General features: G+C 42.8%; 2 protein-coding genes across 5 annotated transcripts in view; both read left to right on the forward strand.

Moving 5' to 3' along the window:
• Window positions 1-1,218: 1,218 nt before the first annotated feature.
• Window positions 1,219-14,877, forward strand: ccdc92ba (coiled-coil domain containing 92Ba). Of its 3 annotated transcripts, XM_086261470.1 has the most exons (5): window positions 1,219-1,756; window positions 2,003-2,143; window positions 5,052-5,166; window positions 6,526-6,573; window positions 9,086-14,877. In XM_086261470.1, exons 2-5 carry the CDS (start codon window positions 2,099-2,101, stop codon window positions 9,817-9,819), a joined length of 942 nt encoding a protein of 313 aa, XP_086117596.1. In that variant the 5' UTR covers window positions 1,219-1,756; window positions 2,003-2,098; the 3' UTR covers window positions 9,820-14,877. The 3 variants fall into 3 exon arrangements, with proteins under 3 accessions (XP_086117596.1, XP_086117598.1, XP_086117599.1); XM_086261472.1 differs by lacking the exon at window positions 5,052-5,166 and having other exon boundaries at window positions 1,230-1,756; XM_086261473.1 differs by lacking the exon at window positions 1,219-1,756 and having other exon boundaries at window positions 2,129-2,143; window positions 5,336-6,573.
• A 4,165-nt stretch (window positions 14,878-19,042) lies between these two features.
• cluha (CLUH binding protein of NUMT mRNA a) overlaps window positions 19,043-20,129 on the forward strand; it is a 29,781-nt gene continuing 28,694 nt past the window's right edge. Inside the window, exon 1 of one of the 2 annotated variants that reach the window (XM_086261475.1) lies at window positions 19,043-19,385. In XM_086261475.1, the coding sequence (XP_086117601.1) occupies window positions 19,262-19,385 (124 nt within the window). In that variant the 5' untranslated portion in view covers window positions 19,043-19,261. The remainder of the gene's footprint in view (window positions 19,386-20,129) is intronic. The other variant, XM_086261476.1, reaches the window with a different exon arrangement.

Genomic DNA, 20,129 nt, shown 5'->3' on the forward strand with positions numbered 1-20,129 from the left:
ACAAAAGGTCCGCGGAGGTGACACAAATGCTTTTGGGGTCAGGAAGGACGTCCTGTCAAATAAAACATGTGACACTCATCACTGTGGTGACCTCTTAAAACTATCTTCTTTTATTTTGAAAAACCAGAACTATTTTAACAGGGATTATTTTGTCCAAACTCCATCTTCTGCTATTATAAGTGCATTAAAATGTACAGATCACAGTGAATCTACGAAAAGCACTAAAGGTTAGATATGTTAACAAGTTTTAGAAAGAAATGCAAACAGCGTTTACTTCTTTATAGCCCAAACTAACTTTACACAGACCTACATTCATGTTGTATGTTCTTCACTTAGTCCTACAGGGGACTGGAGACCTGACCCGGTGTGCTGCTGGGATAGGCTCCAGCTGTGCAACCACTACCCAGAACTCGAGAAGAGTAAAAATGTTGGACGAGTTCGAATTTTAGCGACCTTGTCCTCAAGGTCAAAATCAGAAAAATCAACTTTTCTGATGATCAGCTACGATTTTCAAATTTAGGCTATATGTGCATCTACCAGGAGGCTGAGGGGGAGTGACAGTCGAGTTTTTGTTTTTTATTCTCTCGCCTGAAGGAGGGAGTATGTAATTGGATCTATGTGTTTGTCTGTCTCTTTGTTAGCACTCTGGCATCCACAGTTTTTGAGTTTGTGTTAAATTTTTGTGACGGTAGATACCGGGGCTGATTTAATTTTGGTGAAAATCTGTTCAAGGTCATGCCTCATGTTGAGAACCACTGCAGCAGTGTCTCGCTGTCCACGGTGCTGGAATCACGCGCATCCTTTTATTAAAGTGCACAAAGCAAACACGCTTCGTGCACGCGAGGCTTTAAAGTTTCGCGTCACACGCACGAGCTGCGCCTTGATCCTCCACAGCAGCGGGCAACCTTTTTTGCGCCACGGACCGGTTTATGCCCGACAATATTTTCATGGACCGGCGTTTAAGGTGTCGCGGATAAATTCAACAAAATAAAACTAGTACCGGTACCGAAAAAAAGAAAATTTATTCATAACACACGTGAAAAGACCCAGGAAAACCGAGTAAACGATAACAAAATAACGCTGAAAACCGATAAAACCCTGAAAACTATACATTTCACACCTGAGCCTCAGCTCTCGCGGCCCGGTACCAAACGACTCACGGACCGGTACCGGTCCGAGGACCGGGGGTTGGGGACCGCTGCTCCACAGAGTCGACTCGGAGCGGTGATGTGCCGCTCAGCCAATCAGCTGGCGGACTGACCCCGTCGTACGATGTTCTCGCGTGTTCTGGTCACGATGGCTTGTTTTCATCACCGTCTTCAACTCGCTGCTCATCCAGCAGCTCGATGACGCCTCAGTTGGTGGGAGCGGAGGAAAGGTGCGCACGTTAAGAAAAAAAATGGACTGCGCACTTTGCTCGTCGGTTTTCAAAGCAGCTTCATGTTCCTGCTGCTGATGATCGACCCTGCAGATGTTTCAGCAGGGATTGTTTTTGGTGTCGGCGGATCGCGGTGCCATGCGTCGTTTTGCATTTTTACGCACCCATCCAGCCGCCTCCTCCTGCTCTTCCTCTGATCAAACAGCGTCACATGCTGCTGAAAAGCACTTAAACGCTCCAGATAAAATGTCTGGGTGAATGCGGCAGCCCGCAGGATTTGGACCGACGCCGGAGGCCAGCATGCTCGGACCGGAGGACGTATTTATAACGCTAGCAAATCACATTTCTTCACATTTTGGTACTTAACGTCAATTTAAGGTAAGCAGGGACACTTATATTATCTAATGAAATATAAGTCGAGGTTATCGGTCAGGCTTGATTTTTTTTTTTTGGTTATCAATGCCTTATTTATAGCTCCAGCATGACCTCAATTCCGAGCGGGCACTTCCCACTGAAGACAAAGTTACGTGGAGCCGCTGGAGCTCCTAGGTTGTAATCTGAATTTCTAAGTTAGTGTCTGGCAGGAGTAAACGCAGATTCTCTCCCCTTCTCTCGTCTCTTTAGACTCAGCCATGGGCGATGAGAGGAGTTTGTCTCAGCAGATAGAGGGTGTGGAGAGGAGCATGGTGTTCCTCAGGAAGGAGCACCTCTCCATGCTCCATGGTCTTCACCTGGAGATCCTTTCCCTGCAGAAACGATGCACAGGTGAGGGGTTCTCAGCTGCTGTTGCTGCTGTTTTTGAAAGTAAAGCCCTAAAAAACTCTACCTGACCCCCTACTTCTACTGACGCTAAAAATATATTTAACCACATGGCCTTTAGAGAATCAGCAGGAGTACTTCCTGGCTTCTTTAACCTCCTAAGACCCGAACTCTTTCATGGCATGCATTTTTAAATTCTCTTTGCTATTTGGACTGATTGGGACCTGATGAATGCAAAAACAAAGGATTACCAGATTTTTATTTTTTTTTTTAAATTTTTTTTTTACATGATTTTTGCTTCTGAGAAAAATGAGATCCACATATCAGGACATTTGTTTTAAATTTCGACAGAACAGTGGCAGTATAATGTCCTCGTAAGTGGATATCAGGCCCTTGTAGAGCAAGATTTAGTATTTTGGTCTAGACAACCCAAAATGTGATGACCACATATGTGGAAGCCAGGTCCTAGGAGGTTAAATCAGTTTTCCTCTTGGGTTTCTGCTATATGTTTATTTTAAATGACTTCTGTTACTTTATAGAATATAAGATGTGAGGATACACAATGTCTGAGTGTCCAAGATGTGTTTAAAAAAATTTTAAAACCCCTCCCAAAAAAAGTACCGAGTGGACACTGGAAGGTACATTTGTAATGTACATTTTAATTTTTAATCGTTTGCGGTCTTATGAGTTCATATTTAATTGAAGAATCCTTTTGGCTAATCCTCTTTAGGCATTGCTGGTGTTCTGCAGCTCTTTATTAATCAGCTAAGACCAATCTAATTGACCTTTTACCCTCAGAGAAAGGATTTACTGAGATTTTGGAAAACAGCCTTCTTTGAATGGGGTTTTAACCTCACAATAAACCATCAGACACTCTGATATTTTGATCCTGTCATTTCCCTGATTTCACTGAATTATAACATTTAATTTTTTTAAGGAGACACATCCACTGAGCTAAAGCCAGTGTGTGTGTGTGTGTGTGTGTGTGTGTGTGTGTGTGTGTGTGTGTCCTCATTGTTCTTCTAATGTGTGTCTGCAGCACCACTCAGTGCCAGACAATGCTTACATGATGATGTCATGCTACAATTCCTGTAGATTGCATCATTTCCTGTTTGGTGCCTAATGGATGGTGCCTTCTTCCATTTAATCAAGCATCCAGATGCACATGAAAACACACACACACACACACACACACACACACACACACACACACACACACACACACACACACACACACACAGTCTGGTATTAGCCTTCTTGTGGAGATGTTTTTGTTTATTTCTGGCTAACCATCAACCCAGTTATAATAATTCTAGCTTAAAAGCCTAAAATAGATCATCATTGGTTGGGACGTGAATCCTGTTATGTGAACAGTTTTTTGTCCCCAGTGCACAACCAGCAGCACACACATTAGTTAATTGACAGACACAGAAATACACGTGCTTTGTAATGAGTCCATGGGTCCTATAGCTTTAGTAATCCATACGAAGAGGATTGCAGGGGGTGGAGGAGGATGGGGGAAGGGCTGGGTCCATTATTTTGTGTTTCTCCCGCACACATGTCACATCTGCTCAGTGCAGCTGCGTGTGGCAATGACACCACCAACAGAGAGAGAGCTGGCCTGCTCTTTGCCATCTCCTCCTCTTCCTTTCCTTTTGTTTCTGTGGGCTCTCCCACTGTAATGTGGGGCTCTTACAGATTGTTTATAGCAGTGGGTTTTGTTTTTTTTTTGGTCCACATGGAGCTTCAGTCATATTTCTGTCAGCTGCAAAGAAACGAGGCCAAACCTGCGTAAAGACAGTACAGTGCATTTCTGCCCCCAGAAGTACGTGTACACAAATAAATCATCTTTCCTCAGCAGTTGGTGGCATCGGCCTGCTCTCCTCACTCCAGTTTGCTGTTGCCTTTAATTTCCACATTCCTCAGAGGTTTCTGTGGGATTGCACTCACTAAAAACAATACTCAGCAGCTGTTGCTGCTGAACATCTTTAAAGCTTCTCACGATGCCGTCGGGCCAGAGTGGAAAAGCTGTTAAAAGGTTTTCCATGCAAATGTCTTTTTAAGGCAAAGATCAAACAGTCGTATGTATCTGAACAAGCGAGGAAAAGGAAAGGAGGAGAGATGTCGCTTTTTTTGTCCGTGGTCTTTGAATATTTGCTTGTCACGGATTAGTTGGTTTTCTTTGCTGAACGTTTTTATTTGTAACTTGAGGCAGTGAAGAACAGATAGGCTAATGCAGTTTGCAGGACTCAGAGGTGTACCCTGCCAGCTCACTAATAAAGCGTGGAAGGTTACTGCAAGGTTGGGCTGACAGTGTTGTTGTGCACGTTAGTTCTGCCTTTTTTTCTTTTTTTTCACTGTTCTCAACTCCAAGAGTTTCCTAATCAGCACATAAAGGCGCTTCTCTCTTCATGAGCTACAAGCTGCATCACTGTTTGTAAATGAGGTCTTCCTGTCTGGTCTAATGCGTTTTTTGTGCATCCCAGAAACGAGTTGCATTAGTCCTTCCAGATATCTTTCCAACGTTCAAGGTTGAATCGACTAAACAAAAGCCTTGAACGCTCAGTCAGGCTGCAGGAGATAAGACTGACCTACAAAGTGTTGCACACGCTGGATATTGCAATGTGCTGAGTGACTGATTTTCATTGTGTCAGGAATAATTCTTAGAGTTACGCTTATTCTGTGCTCCTCCGCTGCTAAATGAATTTCACGGAGTTTCAAGGCTCATGGAAGCTGTGAATGAGGGTGATAACTAGAAAATAAGATGCTTTCGAAGTCACTCACATTTGGGTGCAATCACTGAGTGTGCCTTTCTGGAGCTCCCCTTTTCTTTTTCACGCCTACCTTCCTTCCTTCTTTAACTCCCAACCCTCCACCCTCACACCCCCCATCTGTCTTTCTCTCTTCATGCCAGCTGCATGGGTGGGTGTGCTACAGTATGCTGACTGCAGAGGGAAGGAGAGAGGGTGTGACAGAGAGAGCAAGAGGAGAAGAAAGGCTAGGGATAACCAAGCCACACGCACATGATGGTACAGCCTGTTCTGTATACACTGCAAATTCTTCCATCAAAAAAAAGCCTGAAGTTCACTGCTCATAATTTCTGACTTAAATAAACTCGAATATCTCAAGAGAATAAGAGTTTTTCTGGTCACGGGGGAATTAAATGAAGCACCGCTCTCTGTGTTGTGGTGTGTGCAGAAAAAGGCTGAATGTGGAGATTTTCCTGCTGCAGTCAGGCTGCTGTGGATGACCGTCGAGATGACTGACAGGACAGACACAACCAGCAGTCTGCCCCTCTGCACTCACTTATATGCAGAAATATAGTCCAAAAATCACTGAACGACTGAATACTTCAGTTTGACACATTATCTTAACATATCAGAAATGCTTTATTTTATCCATCTAAAAATATGCTGCATATCACACTGAGCATCTTTTAACATCACTGCCACTATTCGAGACTGTTGCTCCTGCCTGATATACCCCTAAAAAAGGCATTAATGGCTTGATCTTTTGATCAGATGCGTTTTATTGTCCAGAAAAGCTGCTGAGTTTCTAGTGCCTCTAATCTGCTTGCTTTGCTTTTATGGCTCAAGTGAAATGGACTCAAAGGCGAGCGCCTAATGTGAGACATAAAAGCCAGACAAAGCATACAGCAGACACAGATACAACAGAGAGATGCACATCTTCACTCAAGTGCTATACAAGGGGGGGGAAAAAGAACTATTAAAATAATGTAAAGGTACTTTTAATGATATGATTGTAAGCTGTGGCTTTAAGTTGAAATGATTCTCTCGTACAAAGCACGACAGGATGTTTAGCTTCATCGGATGTTTTATTAAATGTGGCACAGCTCACGGGGATTGCATTTTTATTTAAATATATTCTGATTACACTGAGAGTGGCTCCACAGTGTGGTGGTTTACACGTTTGTTTAAGAAGCAAAAGATCCCCGGCGGTGGCACGAAAAACTTTTGGGGTTGGATTTGCCAAATCAAACTTGCAGAGAGATAGCTGGTAAAACAAAATATACATCAGAAAAGCAGTCAAAAGCAGCTTTTTCCACCATGCTGATTTCACTCCTATATCCCAAAAATAAGGATAATAAAATAAAATGCTAATATGACAAATGTGTCCTTACAGATCCAGACTGTGGCAGTCTCTAGCACTCAGTCTTTGATGTAAAGTTTCAGATTTTGTTTCATAAATTATGCATGAGCTCGCCGAGGATGTACTGCATCGAGCATCTGTTATGTTAACCACCAGCAGCAGCAAACACAAACTGTCAGCATACAGCTTTAATAAGACTCTGATCGCCTGCGTTTAATCTCTGATTTTTTGATTTCTCTCTCTTCCCGCTGTCTTTGTGTGTCTCTTGCATTTTTCAGAGTTGACAAGCGAGTTGAAGATGAAGCCTCCGGGCAGGAGTCAAATAGGTATGTTTGAGTTCACATACGCTCCCTTCACAGGCTCTCCCTAGTTCTCCTCTCTCTGCCGTGCCTGACTGTGTTCGTGCCTCTTGGATTTTTGTCATCTTTTTTTGGCTTTGAGGACACAAAGACAGCCACATGTTTACATCTCCCCGAGCTAGTTTTCACTCACCCTCCCCATACTCAGCTTTAACCCCCAGATGACCCCTGTCTCTCGCCATGCTTCCACCCTTGCATCCTCCAGGGAACAGATCTTTGTCGGCCACCGCTGCCTCTCTCTTCAGGAGGGAGGAGTCTCTGGTAAAGCCACGTGTGTAAAAAGATGCTACAGCTTCACACGTAAGATGAAGAAACTGTCTCAGCGGCTAAAGCGTACCTCGTGAAGGTGGCTCAGTGCAGAAAGAGGCACCATTTTGTCTCAGCGAATTGGAGACAGACTCCAGAAAGAGCAGTCAAAAGGCTGTATAAATGTGCGTGTGCTTGTAAAGAGTGCGGGAGGCAGGGGGGAGGAGTTGTGCCTGGCTGCATTACTCAGCCATTAGATCCCATCTACTTTATCCAGGGCAGGTTATCCCCCCACTCACGATACATCATGCAGCACAGCCCTGTGTTCTCCTCCTCACCCCGGCAAATTGATCCATCCTCTTTTTTTCGTCTTCTGCTCTCCTTTTTTCCTCGAGGTCCCGGTGGGGGTGTCCACTTACAGATTTTGCTGAGAGCGAGAGAGAAGGAGATGTAGGAAACAAGAGAGGAAAAGAAAGGAGAGAAGTAACAAGGGGGAGAGAGGAGGGCAATTAAGGCAAAAGGAAAGGCAGCAGAGTGCAGTCAGCTGCAGACATGGAGGCGTATGGATGGACGTAAAGTTCACATTAGGTAGTTCTATAGCAGGCGTATGAGTTTAGGTGGGGTGTGGTGATGGGCGAAAGAGAAGCCGGTCGGCCTTCAGAGGATCGATCCTGTAAGAAAAATGGAGAAAATAAAGAAATAAATGAGTAACAGAGATGAAACCCAATAAAAGGCCTGTCATGGACAGAGAAATTACATGAATGGGATACCATAAGCTGCAAGATGTTACAGTTTGGACCCCCAATTTCAAAGCTTTTGTCAGTATATGAAGCAGCTTATTAGGATTTTTCAGGTCGGTTTCCCTCTGGGCAGAAGGGTCAATGCCGGCCTCTGTGGTTATAATCCCCTGCTCCTCCTGCTCCTCCAGCAGCTTCTCCTGCTCAGTAAGCCCTGAGGTAACCGCACTGACTCAGGGCTTTTCACCCATACCTGCCTCTCATCCCTGTGGGGAATTTTACTGGAATAAAAAGAGATGAAAGCTCGTCTACAGAGGCAAAAAGGAGAAAAAGCAATGAGCAGTGTGCTGTGTTGAACACGACCTTGGCAGAGAAGGCGTTTAGTAGTAGCCTGAATGAAAGTCTGTGTCTGTGCAGTCTGTTTAAATGTGGGACTGTGTTGTGAGGACAAGCTTTGCATACTGTACAGAATATAAATGCTTATGGAGCAGCATTAGCTCTGCTTTGGTGATAAGAAGTGAAACACATGAATCAAGCTGTAGCTTCTGTTTTTCTCTGATCCACAAATTCGGCATGTGAGCATCAGTTGGCCTGCAGTGGGCAGGACATATTAAAGATATCAAATATCACAGTAACACACAGATCTTCCCATAATATGGACCGAACGGCCTCACAAAAAACGACCCTTCATTATCAAACATCAGAATGGAAACGAGGACAATATTAGTTTGATCCACTGACCAAAAAAAAGTGATTGATCGAGAATTTTGATTATTTATCAATCAGAAAATATTTATCTTTTCATTTTTTAGGTCAGGAGAAAATGTTTATATTTCTCCAGAAAAAATCATTCTGATTATTTTATCACATAAAGAAAAATGGTGGGATGCCCACCCCAGGATGGAAATGAGAGCAGGAGATTGACAGATGGATCGGTGCAGCGTCTGCAGTAATGTGGATGCTGTACCGGGCTCAGCTCAGCTCTGTCTTCATGGTGATGACGCAGCTGAGCTTCACAGCAAATCTGACGATTTACTGGTCGATCTGCGCTGTTATGGCCATCAGCTGTGGGTAGTGACCAAAATAATTCGATTGCTGATGCAAGCGGCAGAAAATGAGATTCCTCTGAAGGGTGTCTGGGCTCCTTAGAGATTGACTGAGGAGCTCGGTCACTTAGGAGTGGCTCAGAGTTAATGCTGCTCCTCCAGATTTAAAGGAGCTGTTTTGGCGCCTCCTAAATGAAGTATTTTGGGCATGGTAAACTGGGAGGAGGCCCTGTGGTAGGAAAAAATGGATAATGATGTTATGAGGGAGCACCTCAACAGTTGAGATGGGTGGGACATGGGAGGTCTGGGTGTCTCTACAACAGAAGATGGATTGATGGATGGTAAAACAGAGGAGAGTATGTTGCATACCAGAGAGGTTTCCATAAATGTGAAACAAACTTTATTCTGAAACTCTACATGTTCATAATTTGCATTTCTGGTCTGCATCAGAATTGCAGGAGGAAGAGGAGCTCTTGGAAGCTCGCAGTCTGGAGGTTGAAAACCGCCTGGCAGAAAAGGAGTGCGCCTTGGGAGAGCTTAGGAAGGAGCTCACTCAGAAAGGGGCTTTGGTGGGAGTTCTCAGAGCCAATCTCAAGCAAAAAGAGCGCCATTTTCTGGAGGAGCTGAAAAGCCGCAGCCACTGTTCGACCGTCCTTAACACGGAGCTGCAGAAACAAACCGAGGCTGCGGCATACCTCTCCTTCCAGCTGCACGCTGCGAGGCAGAAACTGCACCAGCAGCGGATGCAGCAGAGGCAGGGCCTGCTTTCCAGGGCCAACAACCAGGGGCTCCAGTACGGTGCTGAGTATAACTCCACAGTTTCTCCACAGATGCTTTCAGGAGCTTCGCCTTCTTCTCCTGTGGTTAAACCAAAACGTAAGAGCGCTAGGGCTTCCTCGAGAGTTGAGCGTTCCCGAGAGTGTGTGCCGACAGAGAAAGTGACGGGCCCTGCAGAGCCCACAGCCATGCCGGACCCTGCTCTCTTCCTCCACCCTCGAAGGCACAGGGCCCGCTCCAGGCACAGTGCGGCACAAAGACAGCCTCCACTGGGCATGGAGAAGGAAGAAGAGGAGGACGATGAAGGGGCAGGGGGTGGGGAAGGGCCAGTGGAGCCCCAAGATGAAGCTGCTAGACTGGTGTCTTCAGCAGCAGCGCCTCCCGCTGCGGAGACGCAAGCAGATTAGTAACTACTGTGACATGTGCATTTCAACCACTGTATCATCTGTCAGACTGTTAATGGTGATAACTGTTGTTCTGCACCTTGACTGAATCCACACTGAGACTGGTTTTAGCCATTTTATTATATCACACTCACTATACGCTCTTTTTAAAATATGAACTTTGAAGTAACCTTAAATAACTCGCAAAAGTCAGTAAGTGTCACTTTAGGTCAGTCTTTTAAACTAGAAGGAATTGTTTACACTGCTGTCAGATACTCTCTGCATACTGCGGGGCCTTATTTTATGGTAGCCCCCCCTTCTTGGTTTGAGTTTGACCGTGGTAGCAGTCATTTAGAGTGGACTAGAAGCTGCTGTGGTAGTTGTGTTACCCAGGCAGCTGTGACCTTTAAAGGCCCTTCATAAATCACCCTAGGTGGCTGAGTGTTTGCGTGCGGCACAGCTGAATATATCTGAGGTGGTAGGCACATGAAAAAACGATTGATCCCCAGGAAATTCCTCACTTTGAATAGAAACATACATAGTTTGTTGTTGTTGTTGGGTTTTTTGGGTTGTTTTTTTTACTTCTTTTTGGAAAAAATCCATAGCCATGCATCAAAGTCCCCGGTGTAATCTGAAAAACAGAAGTAATCAGTCCAGGCAACGATTTTTAAGGAAACTTGCTTTAAATAACTGCACGGTACAAATCACATTTTCACAGCAGACTTTAGATATCTCTGTCAGTTTTACCTGGCATCAAGGCCGTGTCTAAAATGAATATCATGCTCACTCAACAGGCACTAACTGCCAGAGTTACTAAAATGTTGCCCGGCACAGTAAAAAGTACGATCAGTATCCAGAAAGAGATCACAGTGACAAGATTGCCTGTGATATGTTGATATTAAATATGTAATTTTGGGAGTTCCCTTCTCAAGGTGCAAAATATAAGAAGGAGAATGTTTAAATCAAGCACGCACACTAATTTAATAATGCAATTTACTTTTAATTGTGCCGATATTTAACACAGAATAAAAGCAGGTCTTATTTTTTTTAACTTGATGCTGAAATTGACCGTTCAAAAAGCAGCGCAACTTTTGTAAAGCACGCTATTTTGCCCTTTTTAATAAATCTGGCCCTAAACTCTTCTCTGTAACCAGCAGAATGCCTGTTTGAGAAACACTCCCTAACAGCAGCCTGGTTACGTTTGGGCAACAAAGCTACAAGGCTGGTTTGAGTCAGAGTACACCTGTTTAACAATGTCACCCACATCACAGAAAGCCTGAAGGCAAACTGTTGCCATGTGCAAAGCAGCCAATCAGTGTTTCAACTAACAACAAAGCGTTTTCCCACAGCCCGCCTTCACTGTTCTGGTTAGTGACCAGATCATGATACACTTTAGAGCAGCGATTCCCAACCCCCGGGCCACAGACCAGTACAGGTCCAAGAGTCGTTTGGTACAGGGCCGCGACAGTCGAGGCTAACCCGGTTTTCAGGGTTGTTATCGGTTTTTATCATTATTTTTTTTATCGTTTTATCGTTAACTTGGTTTCCCTGTGTCTTTTCCCGTGTGTTATGAATAAATCGTCTTTTTTTGTACAGGTTTTATTTTGTTGTATTTATCCGCGACACCTTAAAGGCCGGTCTGTGAAAATATTGTCGGACATAAACCGGACACAAATCCGTGGCGCAAAAAAGGTTGGGGACCGCTGTTTTAGAGTGGACCTATTATGCTTTTTTTAAAAATTATTTTTGTTGTAAATACAGTTCTAAGCAAATTTATTAGATCACCAAAAATTCTGTTCAGGAATGCAAGTAAATTAATACAATTTGGCATCTCAACCAAAAAAATATAATGTGCTTTAATATTGTTTTTATACTTTTTTTTTCTACAGCAGCTGATTTGAAAGTAATAATTGACGACAATAATTATATTTTAGCATTAAAAATGTGCATACAGAATATTAACCATTACAGAAACATTAAAAAAAAATTAGTTACAGATACTGTTTGCTTAGGGCAGCTGAGGCATAAACCTTACACTGGGCGGTGGTCTAATACATTTCTTAAGTACTGTATGTAAGGCAAAAGCTCAGTCTACTGCCTCTGCATGATGAAGGGAGGAGATATCCTTATGTGGTCCTCTCAGGCTCCACCCACCTATCGTCCAAACCTTCTGCTTATGAGAGGCAACCAATCAGAAGAAGGCTGGCTTAAAGGGTAAGGAGCTACAACAGCTTGTTTCAGTCAGTGGATGAGGGCAAGTGTAAGATGAAGAAGAATTATTTTGAACTGTGAATCGTGCAAATCTGAAGTCCTGAAAGGTACTAAAGGTCATTAGACTTTTGTTTGTCTACATCAATCTCAGCCAACAGGTTAAAAAAACATTAGAAAAAGACAAAATATTATCACTACATTACTAAGAAAGCATCACAACTTGTCATTCATTTTTAAATAGCGGTAGAGATACAATGTGAAAATAACTAACTTAATCCCTTTAAGGTACACAGTATATTTTATCAGTGCCTGTCTCTAAAGGAGGAGCGGTCAGCCACATGAAACTTCAGTCTGTATGTTTTAAGAAGTGATGGATTGGGGTGGTGTGCTGCCTTTCCTTTGCAGGGCCTGCTTTGCGTGTAAACAGGCCACATGCTGGTGATAATCAGTTCTGACTCACTGGACTGTGCACTTTACTCAGGTGTGGGCTGTGTACAGAAAACACACACGTACGACGCCTTCTTCGGCATATTTGTGTTTGAGGGTCTTGTGTTGTTTTGTTTCACTTTTTTTCTTTTTTTTTACCTCAGGAAAAAAAATTAGATTTCTTGATGTGTCTGATGATGTGTCTGATGATGTGTCTTACACTGAAGAGCCGGATGATTGTTTTGATGGAATTTCCTTTCACATTTTTTTAAAAACACATTTAACAAATTCCCAAACTAGCCTTGTGAGTGCACACGGATGCAGTGGCTGTTACCCTCTGTTATCAAAACACATGCATATGGTGGCCCCTAGTGAAACAATGAGCAAACAGCATGAAGCAAGCAGGTGAAATCAACCTTTTATGCTACGGCTTGCATTAACGGCGCCCGTTTATGACTTTACCATCATATACACTGCAACTACTGCCTTATAATATATAAGAGGAGTCGTGATGTAATAAACGTGCACGCGGACTCAAAGGAAACTACAAGTCTTTACTTAACGGATGGTTTCCTTTTATACAACTCTGGTTGGGGTTTGCATATAAGTCAGATCACAGTTTTTCTTCAATGCTTTCCTTGAGCCATAACCTAACTGAGTAACCGCAGCTTGATGCAAGTCTTCCTGTAAGACTGAATTTGATTGTAAGGATTTTCTTTCACTCCTAAGCCACCGGTTAGCGGCTTAGCATCATGTTTGTAGGACTATTATTAATAAAGCAATATATATTGTATATTTATATATTATGAGTAGGTGAGGTCAGCTGGTGTAAGGACATTTGAGGCGTGAAAAGAGTTTCTATCTTTGTAATTTTTCAGCTCACAGTGTTTTCGCTTTATTTTTTTTCTGAACTGTCCGATGGATTGTTCCATTTTAAAGTTTTGTCACTGACTCTTTATGAGATGAGTTGCTACGCTAAATGTTAAGGGATTCAATGATATGTTGCACGTGACGCAGCGGTGAGTAAATCGGCATATTCTTATGCCACCTGAAAAGGTCTGGATGCAACCTGAGTGAAGTACACTTTTTCTTTCTTTTGTTTTCTTTTGTTTTGTTTTTTAGCAAAGAAATGCGAACATGACAAGGGTTTCCATTCACCTCTTAGCTGGGAAGCCATTAGCATGACCGTGTGCACTATTCTTCCTCAAGTTTTATGAGATAGTCGGTGATATAAGTGCAAAGCTGTCTTGTCCAAAACAGTTTCTCTGACAGGGAAAACTGAGCTTTAGACTGTTAGACTCCATGAGTTAATCACTGCACCTCCTATCCAGGTAGATTCAACTCTCCATCCACCTGTAATCATCAGTTTAATAGATTTCACAGCAGATGATCCATGCTTTTTATGTAACATCAAAATACTGGCTGCTGTACGCATCTTTGCTACAGTTCTTACAACTCAGAGACTGACGACTTGTTTGTCTGCCTTGAGGGAAAACGCTAATGAGCCAAAGAGGCCCACCACTGAAATTAGCACAAAGACAAACGGTGCGACGCCTAACGAAGATGTCTTTCTTTCAACAAAATCTTCACTGCCTCAGAGCATAGCATACTATATCTCACATCATGCAAACAAACGGTAATGATCTGCACACATCCGCAGAGAACGTCTTCCATCTTTCAAAACACTCATGTGACTCTAATCCTCATATCGGTCACATGACAGCAGCATCTCTGTCAGTTTTACTCTTCCAGGTCTTTGTGGTGACTCCTGGTTGATTTTCCGACTTACAGAAGCATTTTCAGGGCACCGTGAAGCATCTCGTTTGATGTGTTATGTGGTTTCTAGCAATAATACCCAACATGCAAAACAGAGAGAGGTTGCTCTGGGTTGTTATTTGCTAATGACTGATTACCGCATATACTGTGTTTGCTTCCTACAGTGATTTACTGTACCCATAACCCAAATAAATTGGAAGGTTGTCGAGTCTGCTTCTTGCTTTGTCAATAAAGTGATTAAATTATTTTGTATTCATGTATTATTATAGTTTCCTTTGATGTGGGAATGAGCATCAATGGGTCTGTTACACGGTAAAATATTACTATTAAAATATGTGATTAGTTTCTGTCTCTAAACAATGTGGTAAAACCATCAACCCGTCTCTGCTGCTTATCCTTTTCAGAATTGAATTCAGGTTGATTTCGCTGAATGCTCAGAAAGCATGCAGGCTAGCCCAACTTTGCATGTGTCAGGTTATGTGTAACATATTGTCTGTGTCTGCATGGATGAGCAGGCAGTCTTCCTAGCAGAAAGCAGATACTTTGTGCACTTTATGTATGAACAGAAAGTGGCTGTGGCTCAGGAGGAAGAGTGGCTTGTCTACTAACCCGAAGGCCGATCCCTTAGCTCCCCTAGTTCACATGTCAAAGTATCCTTGGACTTATACTGAACCCCGAGTTGACCCTAACACATCATCGGACTGAGACTGTGTGAGATTGTTAGGTTAAAAGTGTGTAACAATAAAAAAAGATTTGCTTACATGAATGTGTGTGTGAACGCAGAATGAGATTTTTAGTAAGAAACAGCTCTGAGGGCTTAAACTGACTGGAAAAACATTTACTAATGCCAGTCCATTTACCTCCTAGGCGAGGTGTTTGGGGCATGTCCTACTGGGAGGTTGTCTCAGGGCAGACCAAGACCTCGCTGGAGCAATTATATCTCTTGACTGGGTTGGGAACAACTCAATGTCACTCAACGGATGAGCTGGAAAAGGTGGCTGGGGTGAGAGGGTTCTCTGCTTAGACTGCTGTCTTTGCGACTCAAACCTGGAAAAGTAATAGTGGATGGATGGATGGATGGATGGATAGATAGATAGATGAATCTCAGTGAGCTGCTGGAAGTGAGGAGCTAGTGTGAGTGACACAAGCTCATGTGTCTGTGTCAAACTAGAGATGGCACGATACCACTTTTTTATGTCCGATACCGATATCATAAATTTGGATATCTGCCGATACCGATATGAATCCGATATAGTGTTTTTTAATCAACAAAACTGTTTTTTAAATATCTTGCTGCATTTTGTATAAGTTCATACTCAAGTTTAAAACAACAACTACACTAAAGCTATTCTGTTATACCTGTATGCAAAAAAAAATATTTCATAGTTCAGCAATACTGATCAATCTAATAAACTTAAACCTACACCATCCTCCCTATTCTGGTATTTTAAAGAGTACTTAGCATAAATATTAAGCAACCTAACTAACAGGGTTCCAACTCCCAGCAACAACAAAAATAAATAAATAAAAAATAGGGAACCACCCCTCACGCTCCACCTCATGATGCTTAATCGACGTAATCAACCTTAATTTGATGCAGTGTGAAAAAAAATGCACGGAAATCAATTCTTTTTCAAGAAATATTAAATAGATTCAACATCTTTCTTCAACAAAATTGCAGACTGCACAGATGGTACCTTCCCAAAGGAAAAAGTACTATAGCTTACTAGGATATATATATTAGACTTAATAGTCACTATATACAGTAATGGACTTCTATACATTTTACATCAGATTAAAACTTTGGGTGTAAGATTCAGATAAATATTAAATAATTAAAAGCGAGACATCTTAAATGAGAATAAGAAAGAAAAGTATGTCTTTGTGCCCCCTTTTCCCTGTTAATGCCCTATCGGCCCCCCTGGCTAAACTTTGCTAGATCCGCCCCTGCACAGTTACCAGCCGTCAGCTACGTAGAAAAAGATCCTCGAGTAGAAAGTAATAATAAATACATTCTAACAACAGCTGATCAAGCTTAAACGTGCTGCTGTTGTTCAGCCGCTGGTTTCCTCTTTCTGGTGCAAAGTGGGCCAAAAACAAACAAGAGACACGGACTCGCGACAGAAAAGCCGATCAGCTGATCATTAAGCAGTTTCATGATTGAAGTAGCAGCAAGAAGAGGCAGTCGCTCGTTAAGCTTAACGCAGGAATGCTTTACAAACATTCAGAGATGGACTTACACACTTGCTTTACTTCTCTCGGGATAACTTTGTTGGAGATGAAATGCCGGGTTGCTAGCGAAGCTCCAAATGCTATCCAGACCACCGACAGGTCCGGCATGCCACAGTGCTCTATCACGTGATGCATACTGCTCTGACGTGCTAACGTTCTGAGGTGAGTTACAGCGTGTTGCAAGTTTTGTGAGGTGCTTTCGTGATATTTAATGGATCGGATTACATTTTTTATTTTTCTCCGATATCCGATCCAGTAATTTAGGTCAGTATCGGACCGATACCGATACGTAATATCGGATCGGTCCATCTCTATGTCAAACTGTTAAAGTTCAGCGAAATCAACCTGAATTCACTTCTGTTTTATTGGTGAAGCACCAACAACAGGTGCCTCATGGCACCTTACTTTCATCAGCATTGACCTTTCAGCAGAAGAGATAAAATCCAATGAGTCCCTTTAATCCAGCACCTGAGGACAGATGGGAGATAAAAAAAAACCATTTATTTTAACGGAAACAAACCTGGTGGAGAGCGGCTATGTGCCTCGACCAGTTGACTAAGGGTAAAGTGAAAAGAAGGGGATGTAAACAAAAGAAGTATAACATTAAACACTGCGTAGGTTGGAGGGCTTAGAAACGTGTGGTAGGGGAGGCAGATTTACCTTCAGAGAGGTATCTGTCTGGAGAGATTAGAGGAGATGAGAAAGGTGCTCACTCCATCATGGGAGGTCCTCCAGTAGCATGGGGCTATGGTTATGTAATCCAGTTCAAACTACAAGAGTAATTAAAAGGTTTTGAAGTCTAATTTAAAAAGCAGAGAAACGCCTGTCTATTCAAACCAAACTGAGCTTGTAACTGCGGTTTAATAACTGACAATTCTTTGCAGAATTGTTATAATTCAGCCACATTGGAGAGTTTTCTAGCTTGAAAAACCTCCAATGCCTGTTTAAAGTTATGGCAAAGCATCTCAAACAGATCTAGCTCCAGACTTAGAGTAGGCCACTTCAAAACCTTCATCATTTTGTTTTAAGCTATTCAGACGTGTACTGGCTGGTGTGTTTCAGATCATTTTCCTGCTAGATAACCCAAGTATGCTTCAGCTTCAGGGCACAAACTGATAGATGGACATTCTCCTTCAGGATTTAGGAGCAGAATTCATGGTTCTATTAATTATGGCAAGTCAATCAGGTGCTGAAGGAGCAAAGCTGACCTAGACCGTCAGACTACTACCACCACGTTTGACTGTTGGTATGGTGCTCTTTTTATGAAATGCTGTGTTAGTTTTACATCAGATTTAATGGACTCAAAGCTTCCAGAAAGTTCTGCTTTTGTCTCATCAGTCCACAGAGTATTTTCCCAAAAGTCTTAGTGATCATCAAGATGTTTTTTGGCAAATGCGAGATTAACCTTTTTGTTCTTTTTGATCAGCAGTGGTTTTCTCCTTCGAACTCTCCCATGGATGCCATTTTTGCCTCTTTCATATTATTGAATCATGATCTCAGCCCTTAACTGAGGTCTGCAGTTTTTAGATGTTTTTCTGGGTTCTTCTATTACCTCCTGAATCAGTTGTTGGAGTGCTGTTGGAGTAACTTTGGTAGGTTGTCCACTCCTGGGAAGGTACACCATTGTTCCACGTTTATCCATTTGTGGATAATGGCTCTCATCATCAAGTTTGCTGGAATCCCAAAGCCTTAGAAAAGGCTTTGTAATGCCTTTCCAGATTGATTGATGTCAATGACTTTGGTTCTCAGCTGTTGTTTATTTAGATCATGGGATAATATGTTTTGAGACTATTTCAAGTCTTGATTCAACAGTTCTGACAATAATGAGTACAATGACCGGCTACCGACATTGAACTTATTTTTCCACAAAACTTAATCACGGCTAATTTATAATTTTTCTTTTTTGCATCAGGGCAGGAAGGTTTGTACAGCTTTTTAATTTTAACCCTTAAAAATTAAATATTCATTTGAAAACTGCATGTTATATTTACTTAAGCTATCTTTCTCTAATATTGAACTTTGTTTGATGACACATTTAAGTATGAAAAATATGCAAAAATAATGTAATCCACCAGTTTTACCCTCAGCATTCTAGTAGATGCGCCTACGGTATCAATTTGAAAATCTTAGATTACATCCTTCTTGAGTCACAAGATTTTCATAAAAGTTGACGTCTGACAGGTTTACAGCAGAGAGGTCAAACAAAAATTAGGAGAGGGTGAAATATTCGTTTTACAGCACCTAATCCAAATAACTATTAAAATTGTTATTTCAGCTACTGTTCTATTTTCTGACCATTTTGAGGGGATTTTGTGTGAAGGCTTTGCAAAGTACAGCCAATAAAAAATGTGGAAGAATGCCTCAAGATATAAAATGCTATGCACTTCCACATAAGAAGAAACACCGGGTCATTAATGTGATTAGGGTTTTAAATGCTCGTGTTTTCCTCTCTCCATCCATGTGTCCATGTTTTCTTTTAGTGCAAGACAAATGAAAAACTGGTGAGTGCGCAAGAATTGTCGCGTGTGGCTTTCCGTAGCGCCACGCGGAGCAGGTGGGGAGGTGCAACGCAAAGGCAAAGAGGTCAAGAGGAGGGGAGGAGAAAACCACGTGTGATCGGCACTATGTACAGCACTGTCCTTCCTCTGTAGACTTGTTTTTGTAAGCTTGTACCCCTCGTATGTCGCCAGCTAGCTCGTGACAGCCAGAGAAGAAGCTGTAGTTTGCCTTTGTTTATTTGCGTTTCATTTACAGAGACACACAAATATTCGAGCAAAGCTGCTGGGGGATTTCTGTCACAGAAACACACTGACTGCCGACCATGGTGAGCAAGACAGATGACATCCCGGCGTCAGTGCCTAACTGCAATCCGGCAGATCCCGCGGATGGAGCCCAGGATGGTAAAGGAGCAGGAAAGGCACCTCTAAAAGAGTCCTGTGGTTGTGGTAAGTCCGCTGCAGACACCACTGCTCTCATCGTGCATGCAGAATCAACATACATACAGCATGACTGAATGTCTGTTTTACTGAAGCTGTGCAGCATGCACCAAATGTGGTGACTTTCACCTCCATGCTGCGCTGTGTGACTTAAAGGTCCTCAGACCGAGCGTAGTGCTGCTGCTTTACCCCTCCATCTCTGGAAGTTTGAAGGTTCCACCTTGCACCCACCTGCTAACCAACTGTCCGGTGTTAATGCTTTTTTTCACTCGACTGGGACCGCTGCTATATTCACAGCTGGCTCGGACTTCTGCCTGACACTGCAAGCTGCTCAGGCTAACCTAAACACATTGGCCGGTAATGCTAGCATTATCTTTAGCGTGTCCCATTCAGCGTGAAGCTAGTTAGCGCTCCGGTTAGCTAGTTAGCTAACTAGCACACAGGCGCTCCTGTCGCTGTCAAAGCTGTCTCGTGCCTTAAAACCAAACGTGATCACGGGGAGCTATGGTTTTTCGAGTAAAGCACGGGGCGCCTGTTTGTTCAGAGCACATAAAGCAGCAGTAGCTGCCGTAGCACAAACTCGCGCTGACGCACATGTTCGGTAACTGAAGGTCACCTTCAGTGGCGCTTCACACTGCTTACACGAACACGGGGGGGGGGGTCGCGCACATGCCTTCATTTTTACTGGGGGTGGTATGTGTATCACACAGCTTGTGTAGCAGACATGTTCGTCGTTACCGAGCTATAGAAAAA

Source organism: Aulonocara sp. 'chitande type north' Nkhata Bay, linkage group LG14 (assembly GCF_057382095.1).
Source record: "Aulonocara sp. 'chitande type north' Nkhata Bay isolate Kocher_YH1m ecotype deep benthic linkage group LG14, A_spYH_male_GT1.1, whole genome shotgun sequence".
Taxonomy (NCBI): domain Eukaryota; kingdom Metazoa; phylum Chordata; class Actinopteri; order Cichliformes; family Cichlidae; genus Aulonocara; species Aulonocara sp. 'chitande type north' Nkhata Bay.